The following is a 14,767-nucleotide window of genomic DNA, read 5'->3' as shown; positions in this document are numbered from 1 at the left end:
CTTAGATCTACTGAATTGGAATCTGGGGATAAAATCCAAGAATGTGCACTTTTAATAAGCTATCCCAACCTTAGGTGATTATTACATGTGATTTCTAGACACCCTGAAGTTTCAAAATCCCTCATGTATGAAGCAGCAGGTTGGATATTAAGTATTTCAGTTAGCAACTTAATCGAAGGCAGATACCAAATGGTATCATTCAGTTCTATGTTTCTTCAGAAAATAAATACCTAAAGTCAGATACTAGTACTTTAGGTACAGTGGTTCAAAGAATGCTTTTTATGCCTTGGTGATTCTAACGACTTGTTGATTTACTGTAATGAATGGTAACATCTTACTCTTTCCATTCTTAGAGAAATTTTTTTTTCAGTGCTTCCAGATACAATCTCAATTAATTCTAACAATGTCCTATGAACTAATCTATGACAGTTAACTCCTAAAGAGAAGCTACAAACACATTTCAAGAAAGAAAAATGAAGTACAACACATGATAAAGTCAATGTACGCCAAAGCCAGGGCTTCTCAGTTGGGCCCCCGGAACCTTGCAAAGAGTCTCCTCAGCCTTCAGGGATGTGAAGCGGGGCCTGGGTGCAACCACAGTCCACGGGGTTGTGATGAATGGTCTCCAAATTACCCCAATGTGCATACAAATATTATTTTCTAAGAGTTTCAAGGAATAAAAGGTCGGGAAACAACAATTTAGTAGAAACTGATGTGAGAATCAGTAAAACTAGGCCCGCTGGGTAATCTTAATTAAAACTTGGAATCCTTAGGTTCCTCATTGTTTGTTAAATAAGGACTAGTTTAAACTACTTCTAAGGCCTCTTCTATTTCTAAAATTCTGTAATTTTCCTTGCATTTACATTTCATCATGTAAAAGAATACTCAGGTGTAATTTAATTAAAAGCTCTAAATTCAGTCATTCCATAAATACTTATGAAGCACTAATCTACAGCAGGCACGTGAGAATCTGAGAAACAGATACAGAAGACATAGTGTCCTAATATGGGGTTACATATACTTTATTGTGAATAAGTAACATACTTTATCATGAATAGTCCTTCTGTTCCTTTAATTAAATAGTAAAATCTACTGCATAATGCCTCAGTAATGGAAATCTGCATAGATAATGAAAAGTTTGCCTATGCATAATTAATGAATGTTAACTTTAATTATAGTCAGAACTTCTACCAATATTGAAGGCTTTATTTCTCTGTACCTTCACTTACTTGAAAAAAAAAATTAAAGAACATTAAAAATTACTGGTAAATTGCATTTACAATCAAAATCAATTTGCAAAGCATACATTTGTAAAAATAGTTTATTTTAAAGACTCTCAATAGGATTTCAGCATCTTATTTTCAGATATATCAAGAAGACAATGTGTTCAATATACTTTAACCCATGATGAAAGTTGCTCCAGATCTATTAGACCTATATACACTATTTAATTGAGCAGAAATAGGGAAAGCATGGATTCAAAGTTTTAATTAAATATTATATAATTGGATATCCCCCTCCACAAAAGTGAAATTTTCATAATGACACAATTTCACAAAGGTTACAAATATATATCAAGTCACGACTGAAGGAATCATTTAGTATTTTACAGTGTTAAAAATCTAGCTCCATAATTGCTTTCTTTAAACAAAAAAAAAAAATCCTTCCCATATAAAAAGTCTACATTTCTCCAGAAATGTATACATTCCCCTAGTAGTAGGATCCAAAGTGAGAAGAATTACTATCTCCAGAAGAAGGAGGTGGAGGCAGCGGGGGAGGGGGTGGGGGGATGGAGTATGGTAAGGGAATTAATGGATGAGGTGCCATGTTTGGTGTAGCCCAACCCAGGTTTACAGATGCAGGCGGTGGAGGTGGTGGCAGTGGTGGCAGAGGAGGAGGGAGTGAAAAATTATGCATGTCAAACACCGGCGGAGGAAAAGGATACTGTGGCATGATAGTATTATCTGGTCTCTGAGGTGGAAATCCTGAAGTCTCCTGAAACACCATCTGTTCTGAGTTATAAAACTGTGGTGATGGAGGCCTGCCATGGCAAGGTCGAGGATATCTACCCCGGGAAAATCCTCGTGTGAATTCTCTGTTGCGATATCCTTTTGAGTGCTCTGAAGCAGAGCTATGAGCATTCCAATTCTGATGTACTTCTGAAAAGTTTTCACCTATGAGTGAGGAAGAACGCATTAAAAACAAAATTAAAATGAATTTTAATACATCAAAAAACACAGTATAAAATTTCAGTAATGCCTTTTCTTTAACTTCCAGGATATCTTATGGTAGCTAAAAAAGCCTAAGTCTTAAGGTTATAAACTTTAAATGAATCCACAAGGCCAGAGATTGAGGAAGGACAATAGATGTTTCATAAGAAACCACAGAGGACACATGGAAGTGGCACAACATTTCCAAGGCTGAAAGAAAACTCAGTGTAGGATTCTATACTAAATGAAAATATCCTGAGGAAAACGGAAACCAAAGACATTCTACAATAAAGAAAAACTAATTTATCTCCAGCAGACCTACCCTGCCTGACAGAATGACTAAAGCAAGTTTTGTAAACGGAAACAATAAAAAACTTGAAACATGAGAAAGGAGGAAAGAACACAACAAAAATGAGTAAATACAATAAAGTGTCCTTCTCTGAGTTTTCTAAATTATGTTTGAGGTTGAAGCAAATATTGTAAGAGTTTTTGTGATTCTAATTGTATATATATGAAGTATTTAATGCAAATTATATTATAAACTAGAGAATAATAAAGGGACATAAAGAGGTAGGGTTTCTAAACTGCACACAAACTGGTAAAACAATGACATCAGTAGGTTGTGATAAGTAATGTATGCACAATTTAATACCTACAGCAACCACTGAAAAAGTTATACAAAGAGACACATTCAAAAACACTACAGACAAATCAAAATGGAATTTAAAAAAAAAGTTACAGTACCCCCGGGCAGGCAGAAAAAATAAAACAGAGAAATGAAATCCAGAGACAATAAACAGGAAAGGGCAGACTTGAGCCCCAACATATCAAAAATTACATTAAACACGAATGGACTACATACATCAATTAAAACAGATGGAAATGCTTGGCAGAGTGGATTGAAGAACATGAACGCAAGGTTACAAGAAACTCACTTCAAAGGATATAGTTAGGTTGAAAGTAAAAGGATAAAGATACATCGAAAGAAAGAAGTCACTACATTAATATCAGAAAAAGTAGGTTTCAGAATAAAGAAAATCACCAGAGAAAGAGGGAGACAAGTGAATTCAACAACATATGTAAAGAATTATACACCATGACCACATCTGGTTTACTCCAGGGATGCAAAGGCTGGTTCAATATTCTAAAACCAGTGTAATCTACCTCATTAACAGACTAATGACAAAAAATTGTATCATGTTATCAATGCAGAAAAAGTACTGTCAAAATTTAATACTCTTCAGTCATAATTCTTTTAAAGCTACAAAAAACAGGAACAAATGGAAACTTCTCCTTAACTTGATAAAAACAGATGCTGTTCTCAAAAACCCTATACCTAACATTATACTTAATGATGAAAGACAGTGTTTTCTCTTATGATCAAGAACAAGCCACATGTATTCAACAGTGCCAGAGAGCTACTAAGGGAGACCAAAAAACAAAAACAAAACAAATACAGTTTGAAAAACAAAAAAGGAATACTGTCCCTATTTGCAACTGATGTAATTGGCTAAGTAGAAAATCTCAAACAAAAAACTCCTAGAACTACTGAGTTCTGCAAGGTCACAAGACAGAAGCTAAACATACATATGTTAATTTTATTTCTACATTCTAGCAATAAACACATAGACACTGGCATTAACGATGCAAAACCATTTACAATGAATTGAAAATGAAATACTTAAGTGTATACTAACAAAAAAAAGTACAGGATTTATATTCTAAACACCACAAAATTCTGCTAGAAAAAAACAAAGAAGATCTAAATTAATAGAGATATATACATGTTTGTGCAATGGACGACTCAATACATACAGTTAACATATTAATTATCTCCAAACCAATAAACAGGTTTAAAACAATTCCCATCAAAATCCCAGCAAGACTTTTTGTCAATATAGAGATTATTAAAAATGCACATGGAAAAGCAAAGCAACTAGAATAGCTAAAATAACTTGGAAAACTGTTAGAAGAAAAAATAAGAGAAAAATCTTTTGGAATATATGTCTGGACAAGAAATCCTCAGACTCCACAAAAGAAAATCAATTATATATTAGGGATTCATCAAAATTAAAAATTTTTGTTCTGCAAATGGCTCTCTTGAGAGGATAAAAATACAAGCTACAGGCTGGAACAAATTATGTACAAGCTCCCATAACTCAAGAGTAAAAAAAGCAGAAATACAGTTACAAAATGGGCAAAAGACATGAACAAATACATCACTGAAGAAGATTTACAGATAGCAAATAAGGACATGGAAAGATGTTAAAAATACTTAGCCATTAGGAAAATGCAAGTTAAAAACACAATTAGATTATCACTACACACTTATGAGAATGGCTAAAATAAAAAATGGTGGCAAAACTAAATGCTGGTGAGAATGCAGACAAACTGAGTCACTCATACACTGGTGATGGGAATCCAACTATCATATAATCCAGCAATTGTACTCCTAGACATTTATCCCAGAGAAATGAAAACTTGTGTTCACACAAATACCTGTACACAAATATATAAAACAACTTTATTCCTATAACCCAAAATTATTAACAACCCAGATGCCTTGCATGACTGTTAAACAACCTATAGTATATTCATACCATGGAATACTACTTTGAAATGAAAAGAAACAAATTTGACAAATAAAACAATCTGGATGAATCTCTGGGAAATTATGCTAAGTGACAAAAACCAATCCCTAAAGGTAACATATTGTATGGCTCCGTTTATATAACCATTCTTGACATGACAAAATATATTACAGAAATGCAGAAAAGATAAGTGATTGCCAAGAGTTAAGAAGGTGGGAGGGAGGGAAGTGGGAGTGACTATAAAAAAGGCAACATGAGGAGTGGTGGAAATATTCTGAATCTTGATTGTACCAATGTCAATATCCTGGAGGTTGTGATATTGTACTGTATAGTTTTACAAGATGTTACCATGTCAGGAAACTGGGTAACAGGCATGCCAGAAATCTCTATTATTTCTTCCCACTGCATGTAAACCTATAAAAAGTTTAGTTTTAAAAAAGGGAAAAGGAAACAGGAAAGGTATAATGAAAGAAAATGCATGTTAAAAAATAAAATACCTTGATTTAGATATTAAGTACTATATCATTTAATTCTAAACATGAAAGCAGAGGTTACTTAAGAAAAAAATGTCTATACGCACAACTGACTCACAAGCTTTTATCTATCCCTAGAAGCCATTTTTACGTCCTTACGCTTAAAAAACTAAGGTTGAATACTCCTCATGGCTCTCTTCCATCACATTTCACGCCATGTAATGCCTCCAATGTTAGATGGATACCAGGAGGTAAAAAGAGAATTCAGAGGTTTCTTTCAGTTTTATTAGTAATGAACTTAACATAAACATAAATGAAGATTAAAAAATCACTGTATATTGCATTTACTCACTTGATTCATTAGACTCAGACTTGAATTTTTTCCGGCCTTGAATCTGAGATTTTTTCCTCTGTTTGGCTTCTTTTTCCTTTTCATCATCACTGAAATCTAAGGCCTTGCAGAGGAAAATATATAGATTATGTCACATGGATTTACCAATTCATTGGTACATACTTGGAAGTGAGAAAAAGCCTATTATTTAACGCTGACCCCAAATAATAAAAGAATGTTACTCTTTTTGATAATATTTTCTAGCAATATCTGAATTAACTCTTAATTAACACAGGCCAGAGTACTCAAGCCTTTTTATCTTTTAATTTCTAGAAAGTTTCAGATAGGTAACTTCTTTTCTCCCAGATTGGTAACTTTAAAATGCCAAACTTTAACAACCTTCAGATACAGATATTCCTTAGCTAGAAGACTGACCTCAAGTTTAAGAGTCAATATTCATCATAATGCCAGCTACCAAACAATGCTAAAGGGAAGGAATAGTTAGGAATAAGCAAATTACATAAATTATCAGATCTAATATAAAAAATATTCAAAAATTTATATATACCCATTATATGCCAGGTACTGTTCTAAACACTTTATAGGTATTAATAATCTTAGTTAATAATTATCTTTTAATAATATAATGTCAGGTATATTAAGGGTTATAAATAAATAATAAGGCACAATATGGGCAGAAAAATCACTGCGGATGCTATTTAGATTGGACTGCAGGGAAGGCTTATTAGATAAGCAGATACATGATGATCCGACTTCCAAGAGGAAATCATTTTAAATTACAAATGCGAAGAGTCAGGGGTGCCTGGGTGGCGCAGTCGGTTAAGCGTCCGACTTCAGCCAGGTCACGATCTCGCGGTCCGTGAGTTCGAGCCCCGCGTCGGGCTCTGGGCTGATGGCTCAGTGCCTGGAGCCTGTTTCCCATTCTGCGTCTCCCTCTCTCTCTGCCCCTCCCCCGTTCATGCTCTGTCTCTCTCTGTCCCAAAAATAAATAAACGTTGAAAAAAAAAAATTAAAAAAATAAATAAATAAAAAACAAATGGGAAGAGTCAGTCTTACTTACAAGAGTAAGAATTGAGATTCACTGTTCTAGCCCAAATACCAAAGCTTAAAAGCTATATATATTATGACTTCTTAGAATAATTTTATTATTCTATTAATATCAAAAAACAGATATGTTTTACTTACACAGGTTCACTGTGTATGCATGTATATACATTAAGAGAAATAAAATGTATATGAAAGTTTTTTTATGAGACTTTCAGTATAGCCTTGCTGAAATATATTCTAGATCAAATTTTCCAAGAACCAAGAGTCCATATACCTCAGAATCTATAATCAAATTCGAAAATATCAACGTTAGTACCTTCAAATACATGACATTTTATTGCTGATCTCAAAGTGCTAAGCTTTTTAAGCTCATGTTAAATCTAATATCTGCCAAACGCTAGGAAAGTATTGAGATCAGATGGAAAACACTGTTTTCCCTGAAGCTGTTCAAATGAGATTAAAAAGCCAATAAACAAGTGCTATGACTCAGTGCTATGTGAGTATAGGACTGAAGAAAGGAAAAAAAAAAGGGCAAGGGAGATGTTTGTTATGAAACTCAAGATAAATCTCTAATGAATTAGCAGTGAAAATAAAGGAAAGAGAAATTTCAAGGAGAATATGTGAGAATATGTGCAAAGGCATGGTATATTTGAGACATGAAATTGGTTCTGTAAGGCAAAGTGAAAGCTGCTTATATAGAGAAATCAGATGATGAAACTGGAGAATAAAGAACCTTATGAGCCAGTCATTGGGCATGTCCTAAGAGCAGGAGGCCGGTATTAAAGGATTTTAATTGGCATTGGTTTATTTTAGAGAGTGCTTTAGGTAATAATTTTGCTATCATCTCCTAAGGTCAGAAAAAAATTCACTGTTTCTTATATACACATTAATTGAAATTTATACTCAAATACCTTACTTCAACTACAAACTACATATTCACGTATCAGAAATGAATATGGAAATGAAGTACATTCCTTATACATAATCTATGATTAATGTCAGGCAATAATTCTATACTACAAAATTTCATCATAATAAACTTTAAATCTCAAGAAGTTTTCTCTTATTACAGAAATAAGGGACAGTCAACTACTTCAAACAACAACAACACAAAAAAACCCCAAAAAACCCCATGAAGTATGCTGGGTTTTCATTTTAAAATTAACCTAATCATGCCAATTTTATAAACAGTTAACATTACCATAATTAGCAAGTTCAAAGCTTAGGTCTAAAACAACAGGGATGTATTAGAATATTTGCATTTCACAAGAAATATGTTAAGACCTTTGTGAATTTTCTCAAATACTTTTTTTTTTTTAACGTTTATTTTTGAGAGAGAGAGAAAGAGACAGAGCATGAACGGGGGAGGGGCAGAGAGAGAGGGAGACCCAGAATCTGAAGCAGGCTCAAGGCTCTGAGCTATCAGCCCAGAGCCCAACACGGGGCTCGAACTCACGGACCACGAGATCGTGACCTGAGTTGAAGTCGGACGCTTAACCGACTGAGCCACCCAGGCACCCCTTAAATACTTTAAAAACATACAATTTCAGTATGAAGATACCCTAAAAATAACTAAGAACACTAAGTGAACCTCAGAGCCTTAACAGAAATCACATGTATACCTAACATAAATTAGAAAACATAATCCCATGGTAATGTGGAATTAAACTAGGATCACTCACTGGTTAAGTGACTCTCTAAGGGAGTATTACCTGATTCATGCCTCAGCAAAATTAGAAACTAGCATGATTCTTCACCACTGCTTAAAAACATCTAAAACGAACAAAGTTAAATCTACAAATACTAAGAATTTATAATACTGAGAAACTTCATCAGAATTAGCACATTTAAAAATTCTCATTTATGGGGCGCCTGGGTGGCGCAGTCGGTTAAGCGTCCGACTTCAGCCAGGTCACAATCTCGCGGTCCGTGAGTTCGAGCCCCGCGTTGGGCTCTGGGCTGATGGCTCAGAGCCTGGAGCCTGTTTCCGATTCTGTGTCTCCCTCTCTCTCTGCCCCTCCCCCGTTCATGCTCGGTCTCTCTCTGTCCCAAAAATAAATAAACGTTGAAAAAAAATTAAAAAAAAAAAATTTAAAAATTCTCATTTATAATATTCTTTCTTTACATTGTATAAATTCATGCTATTTTCAAGAAGATATATACTCATTGCTGCAATTTTTGTATTTTAATAACTTAAAAAAAAGAAAATTTCCCTAACGATCTCCATGGAAAGTTAAATAATCATTACTCCTGACTATTCCACATCTCTAGAAAAACTGTCAAGCTACTTTGAGACATAAAACTAATTTGGCTGACATGAATTCAAGAAAGAAAATCAAGAGTTCTCTTTTTAGGGAGGTAATTCTAAAAAAATGAAGAGGTAGGTAGATTCTAAGCAATTTTTTTTTAAGTTTATTTATTTATTTTGAGAGAGAGACGGAGAGAGAGAGAGACTGACCATGAGTAGGGGAGGGACAGAGAGGGGGAAAGAATCCCAAGCAGGCTCCTCACTGGACAGGGTTCAAACCCATGAACCGTGAGATCATGACCTGAGCCAAAACCAAGAGTCGGATGCTTAACCGACTGAGCCATCCAGGTGCCCTGATTCTAATGATTTTGTACCTCCAAAAGTAAGGCAGCTTATTAAAATGCACCATTAATAAATGTCTTCATGCCCCCATGGTTAATTTACTAAATTAAAGAATAAAATTGTTTTCAATGATGACAATTCTTCCTTTACCAGCTGTCCACAAAACTGATTAAAAACATAGTAAATTAGGAGGAAACTGATAAATTGATAAATATTAAAATATGGCTGAAAATATTTTTTCCCAAAAATTTTTTAAAAAATATTTTCCCCCCCAATTGTTTTTTAATATTTTTTTTCCTAAAATGATCAATCAAAAACTCTCATTGAGGGGTATAAAACAGTCACCTGGGAGATGGAAACATTACACAGGTAGGCCCAAGGACGGCAGTGTGACTGCCAAGCAGCATTAAGGACCTCGTTAAGGTCAGGTCAGGTATTACACTTTATAAAATCAAGTCCTATATAATCCCTAAAATATTGTGTAAAGAGACTTATAGTTACTTCTGGTGGTGGTTCCTGATCATTCTTCCATGACGCATCTGATCCCCTATCCCTAGAAAGAGAAAATGAAAAGTCAAAAGAAAACAAGAAGTACTTAAGATTCTGCTAAGTGTTTATTAGTTAATAGTATAGAAAATAATGAAGTAGAAGACATGAGCTCAAACCTTAATTTTGTAATATATGTGAAAATAAGAGCAAAAAATAAAAGGACCAAGTGTATATTCTTCCCTTGTTTCAGAAGATGCAGAAAGCTAATAAGGAAAACACAAGAACTGGACACACATAAATATTAGAACCAGGGAACCAGAATAAGAAGCCAAGGCTGTGTGTGGTGTGCAGAGGAAAGTGGTTTTGCAGTTCATAAGCATCTCCAGAGGCGATGACTTTGATGATACCTGAGCTCAGTTCATAAAGTTCACTTCAACAAATGCTTATTCTACACCAACTATAGGTCAGACACAGTTCCAGTGTCAAGGATACAAAAATGACCAGGAGGCATTCCCTTATTTAAGATTTTACAGGTATAATGGTAGAGATAACAACATGATATCTTCCTGTATTTACCTGAGGGCTATCAATAATACTTCATGAGTAACCAAACCTTACTCCAACAGTGTTTCTCAAAAGAGAAGGCAGAAACAAGCTCTCATTTGGTAAGGAGTATTTTGAGGAGTCTGAAGGACAGTATAATCACAAGCATGAACTATTTTTAGTGGACAGTTTTATACTCTACAACCAACAGAAGTACATATATTATTAAGTAGGACTAGGATTTCTGAAAGCTCATCTTTATCTTTTTAATCTTTTTGATTTCTTAAGTTTGACAATATCTTGTTACTCAATTACATTAAAGTGTTACAAAACTTTAGGAGATGTCCTCACTGCTTTAAATTAAATCTCAAAAATAAATGAGGTTCTCAGTTATTAATTCATTAAAATCATTATTAATCTACAATCCATAAAAATAAATGTACAGATGTCAACGGGCTAGCAGAATATGAAAATCATGAAGTCTGCTCTTTTGGTTCAAAACTTTGACCCTGTATATGAGGGCACTATCAATGATTTTTCTATTTACAAAAAAGCTATTACTCAATAATTATTAGCTTACATCTATGCAGTTAACACAGTTCCAGTCCCCTTGTAACATATATGCCATCTCATGGCCTGGGGTGCCCTTAGCAAGAAGCTTAAAGACATAAATGGAGAAAGTTCCCCATTAGTATATTTACCACTGAAAATCAAAATCTACTGAAGAAGAGATCAAGCAACATTTCAAAAAGCACTTTTAACAAGAAAGTAAGCTCATGGGAAGCCAAAATTAAAATAGTCTTACTAGAGGTGGATATACTAGAGAGGAGCTGAACTTCTCTACCTCAAAGGCAAGTACTCAACAGAGTTCCCATGCAGACATCAAAATACAGTCTAAAACAGAATAATCTTTGTCAGGTGGGGCTTCTGCAGGGTGGGCCTAATTTCCCAATTCTTTAGTTTATTTTTTCTTTCCAGGACAAAATTCTTATTCTTGCAAATCAAGAACAAAAACTTCTTCTACTATTTAAAATCTACTCAGTAAATGTCTTCAGGAAATCTTTTTAAGTGTATCTGTTTTAAGCTAAAATATTTTATTTGTTAAAAGTTAAAATTATGGCTGAAGCACCTGGGTGGCTCAGTCGGTCAAGCGTCCGACTTTGGCTCAGGTCATGATCTCACAGCTCACAGGTTGCAGCCCTGTGTCAGGTTGTGTGCTGACAGTCTGAGGCCTAGAGCCTGCTTCGAATTCTGTGTGTGTGTCTCTCTCTCTGCTCCTCCCACCGCTCATGCTGTCTTTCTCTCAAAAATAAATTTTAAAAAAAAAGCATTAAAAGAAATTTTTTTAAGTTAAAATGATGCCATAACTACAGCAACATCCTAATATTTAAAGCAGAATGAAATACTATTTTAAGACATGATTTTATTTTTAATGTTTTAATTTTTTATTTTACTTTAGAGAGAGAGCATGAGTGGGGGAGACAGAGGAAGTGAGGGAGACAGAATCTCAAGCAGGCTCCACACTCAGCTCGCAAAGTGACACAGGAGGCTGGATCACACCACTTTGGGATCACAACCCAAGATCCCAAAATCCAAGAGTCAGAATGCTCAACCTATTGAGCCACCCAAGCGCCCCTTAAGGAATGATTTTAAAACACGACTTTACTGTCTATTTAATTCAACCTTTCTTTTTAGCAGTTATTTAGAAAAATCAACCTCACCAACTCAGGCAAAATGTTTCCCTCAGATAATTGTGTAGATTCCTAAACACGAGCTTAATGAATTATCAGGAACAAAATTTTCATCTCTAAAATGATAAATGAATTCAGAGACTTCATTTACTATGTAAACACTTAAGAGATTTTTCACCATGCCATCAGGACTAGCTAGTACTTTTGATGTAGCTCCAAGGCTACTCACTGACTAAAGTTCCTGTATGTTCTGCAAAAACCACATTCCTAATGCTTCAGCTATACTTCAAGTTTCCCATCAAAAGAGAGCTAGACCTAAAAGGGACTTGTGTGTCAAACTGAATGCAAAGTATTTTTGGATTTAGGATCCCCTCTCCTCCCCCAATCTTTTGAAGTGTTTCTTCCACTCCTAATTTTATAATATTTTTAAATGATTTATATTCATTTCATCGTTCCAAAGCATTCAACTTTTTTTTCCCCAAAAAAGTTATTCTACTTGAACTATATGCCACTGATTTAATATAAAAATTAAATTATATAATTATAATAACAAGGTCAACTAATAAAAACAGCTCTACAGCTAACATCTGGCAACACAATTAACACATGGAAATGCAAAATTAATGAGTACCATAAACATGCAGAAATATTACTTCCATTATGCCATAGGCATCATTTAGCATCTTATAAAAGGGAGAGCAGTAGTTTGTTGGTTAAATCAACCGTTTATCAACTTAATACATAACTTTTCAGGGACATATTTTAGTTGTCTCTTCCAGACACTTACAATTTATAAGCAACTTGAAATGTACTCATTTTGTTTTTTTTCTTGAGAATTACAAAGTTTTATTAGTTAAGCCTATAATGTAATCCAAACTAAATAATTTTATTTAAAATGGAAAAGAATTCTTTTTGGGTGGTAATACTAATACTGAAATAGCATGTATGTTAGAAAAGTATATAATGGAAAAAATATGAATTTGAATTCAGAAACTTTATATGGTCCAAATGTATTCCTACTAGCTATGTCTTTTTCGGTTAAAGATATAAATCATCTCTACCTGTAAAGTCTGATAACAAATTGTACCTTTCAAAGATTTTATTAGGAAAATAAATGAACTGTTTGGAAGACAGATTATTTAACAATAATGAATGAACTTCACTGAAAATTATTCCTAAAATATAAACACCAGATAGGCAGACAACTAACATGTCAATAACATACTTACTGTTTAAGTTTTTCTGTGAATATGTATTGGGTGAAGTCTTTCATTGATGGAGCAAAATACATAGTATCCTTTATTTTAATACCTTTACTCTCAATGTGCTCTGAAGAATTAAAACGTAACACATAAAATGGATGTGCAACAGGTCCAAATATCTCAAATATCTATAAAATAGAAAAAACATAAAGACCTCCTTTAATATGTAAAAAAGTAATTCAAATAGTAATATTTTTTAAAAACTGGTAATTGTTATAATAAGGTAATTCTCTCATGTCAGAACAATAAAACTGTATTTCTATTTAAGTCATTTTTGCATAATCAGTCTTCATATTTTGATTATAAATGCATCAACTCAATCCAGATTTCCTTTTTAAGAATTTAAAACAAGTGTAACAAGTTTGTACCTTATTAAATTCAAATCATTTTGGTGGTATACCAATTAGATACAAATTATCATTTTTTTATTATTCCTCATTTAAGTTGTAAAGTATGAAGAAAAGAATTACAATGGATAACTTTTGAGAAATAAAATGCTGTGTCACTTGGACTCTTATGATACAAAACTTAAAAGCTAGCTTCTGCTTTAATGGGTATTCAATCATTTCTGCTGTTCCCATATGGTAGTTAACATTTTCATAAAATTAAACCACAACTGTTTCTAATTTAAAACTTAGAAAAGTAGATTTGAACTTGAAGTTGCTTATTTTTCAAAAACCAAAGAAGCTATACAGCCTTTAACTTTTATGTAAAGCAAGTACTTTCAGTACAGGCATATTTTATTTCCGAAAATGTTTTAAGAATGATAAAACAAAGCCTCTTGTTTTCAAGCTCTTCTCAAAAGAAATACCTAAATTTTTAAAAATAATGTTTCTGGTAATAAATGTATGTATGTTATAGAAACTGGACATGACCAATATCAGTGTAGACTTCTATAGTCTTTTTTTCTATTAATAAATTTTTCCTTTTGAGACCACACTGTAGTTTTGCATACTACTCCCTTTTAAAACCAAAGGTTGCATTAAGTTTTTCCATGTTCTTCGTAAGTATACCTTGGTAGCTATAGCACACTCCTTTATAGATCTGGCACAATATATTTAACTTGTCTCCCAGGACATTTAGGAAGCTTTCAATTTGCTCAATATGATGAATGATGCCATGATGAGTATATTTTTATGTAAATTTACATAGTTCAGGTTTCCTGAAAATTCATTGGTAAGTGGCAGAATTATTGGAGCCAAGAGTATGATTACTATTAAAACTCTGGATGTAAATTACAACTTTTGGGGCACCCCTGGGGGGCTGAGTCGGTTAAGCGTCTGACTCTAGATTGTGAGTCATGATCTCAGGAACCTTGAGATCAAGCTCCGAATCAGCGCTAACCGTGCAGAGACTGCGTGGGATTCTCTTTCTCCTCTCTCTCTCTCTCTCTACCCCTTCCCCACTGTGCCCTTGCACTCTCTCAAAATAAATAAATAAACTTAAAAAAAATTACCAAATAATTTTCCAAATAGCTTTGATCATTTTAAACCAACTGCACTGAAAGTATGTTTTAGTA

General features: G+C 33.8%; 1 protein-coding gene across 1 annotated transcript in view; it reads right to left on the bottom strand.

Annotated features, from left to right (window-relative positions):
* Nucleotides 1-1,006: 1,006 nt before the first annotated feature.
* NAF1 (nuclear assembly factor 1 ribonucleoprotein) overlaps nt 1,007-14,767 on the bottom strand; it is a 43,381-nt gene continuing 29,620 nt past the window's right edge. The window contains exons 5-8 of the mRNA XM_040471328.1: nt 13,216-13,376; nt 9,765-9,816; nt 5,627-5,729; nt 1,007-2,174 (exon numbers count right to left, since the gene is read on the bottom strand). Of these exons, the coding sequence (XP_040327262.1) occupies nt 1,711-2,174; nt 5,627-5,729; nt 9,765-9,816; nt 13,216-13,376 (780 nt within the window). The 3' untranslated portion in view covers nt 1,007-1,710. The remainder of the gene's footprint in view (nt 2,175-5,626; nt 5,730-9,764; nt 9,817-13,215; nt 13,377-14,767) is intronic.

This window comes from Herpailurus yagouaroundi, unplaced genomic scaffold (genome assembly GCF_014898765.1).
Source record: "Herpailurus yagouaroundi ecotype Mexico unplaced genomic scaffold, PumYag 28, whole genome shotgun sequence".
NCBI classification, from domain to species: domain Eukaryota; kingdom Metazoa; phylum Chordata; class Mammalia; order Carnivora; family Felidae; genus Herpailurus; species Herpailurus yagouaroundi.
Note: the sequence above shows the minus strand (reverse complement) of the source record. Positions and strands in the feature narration are given on the sequence as shown.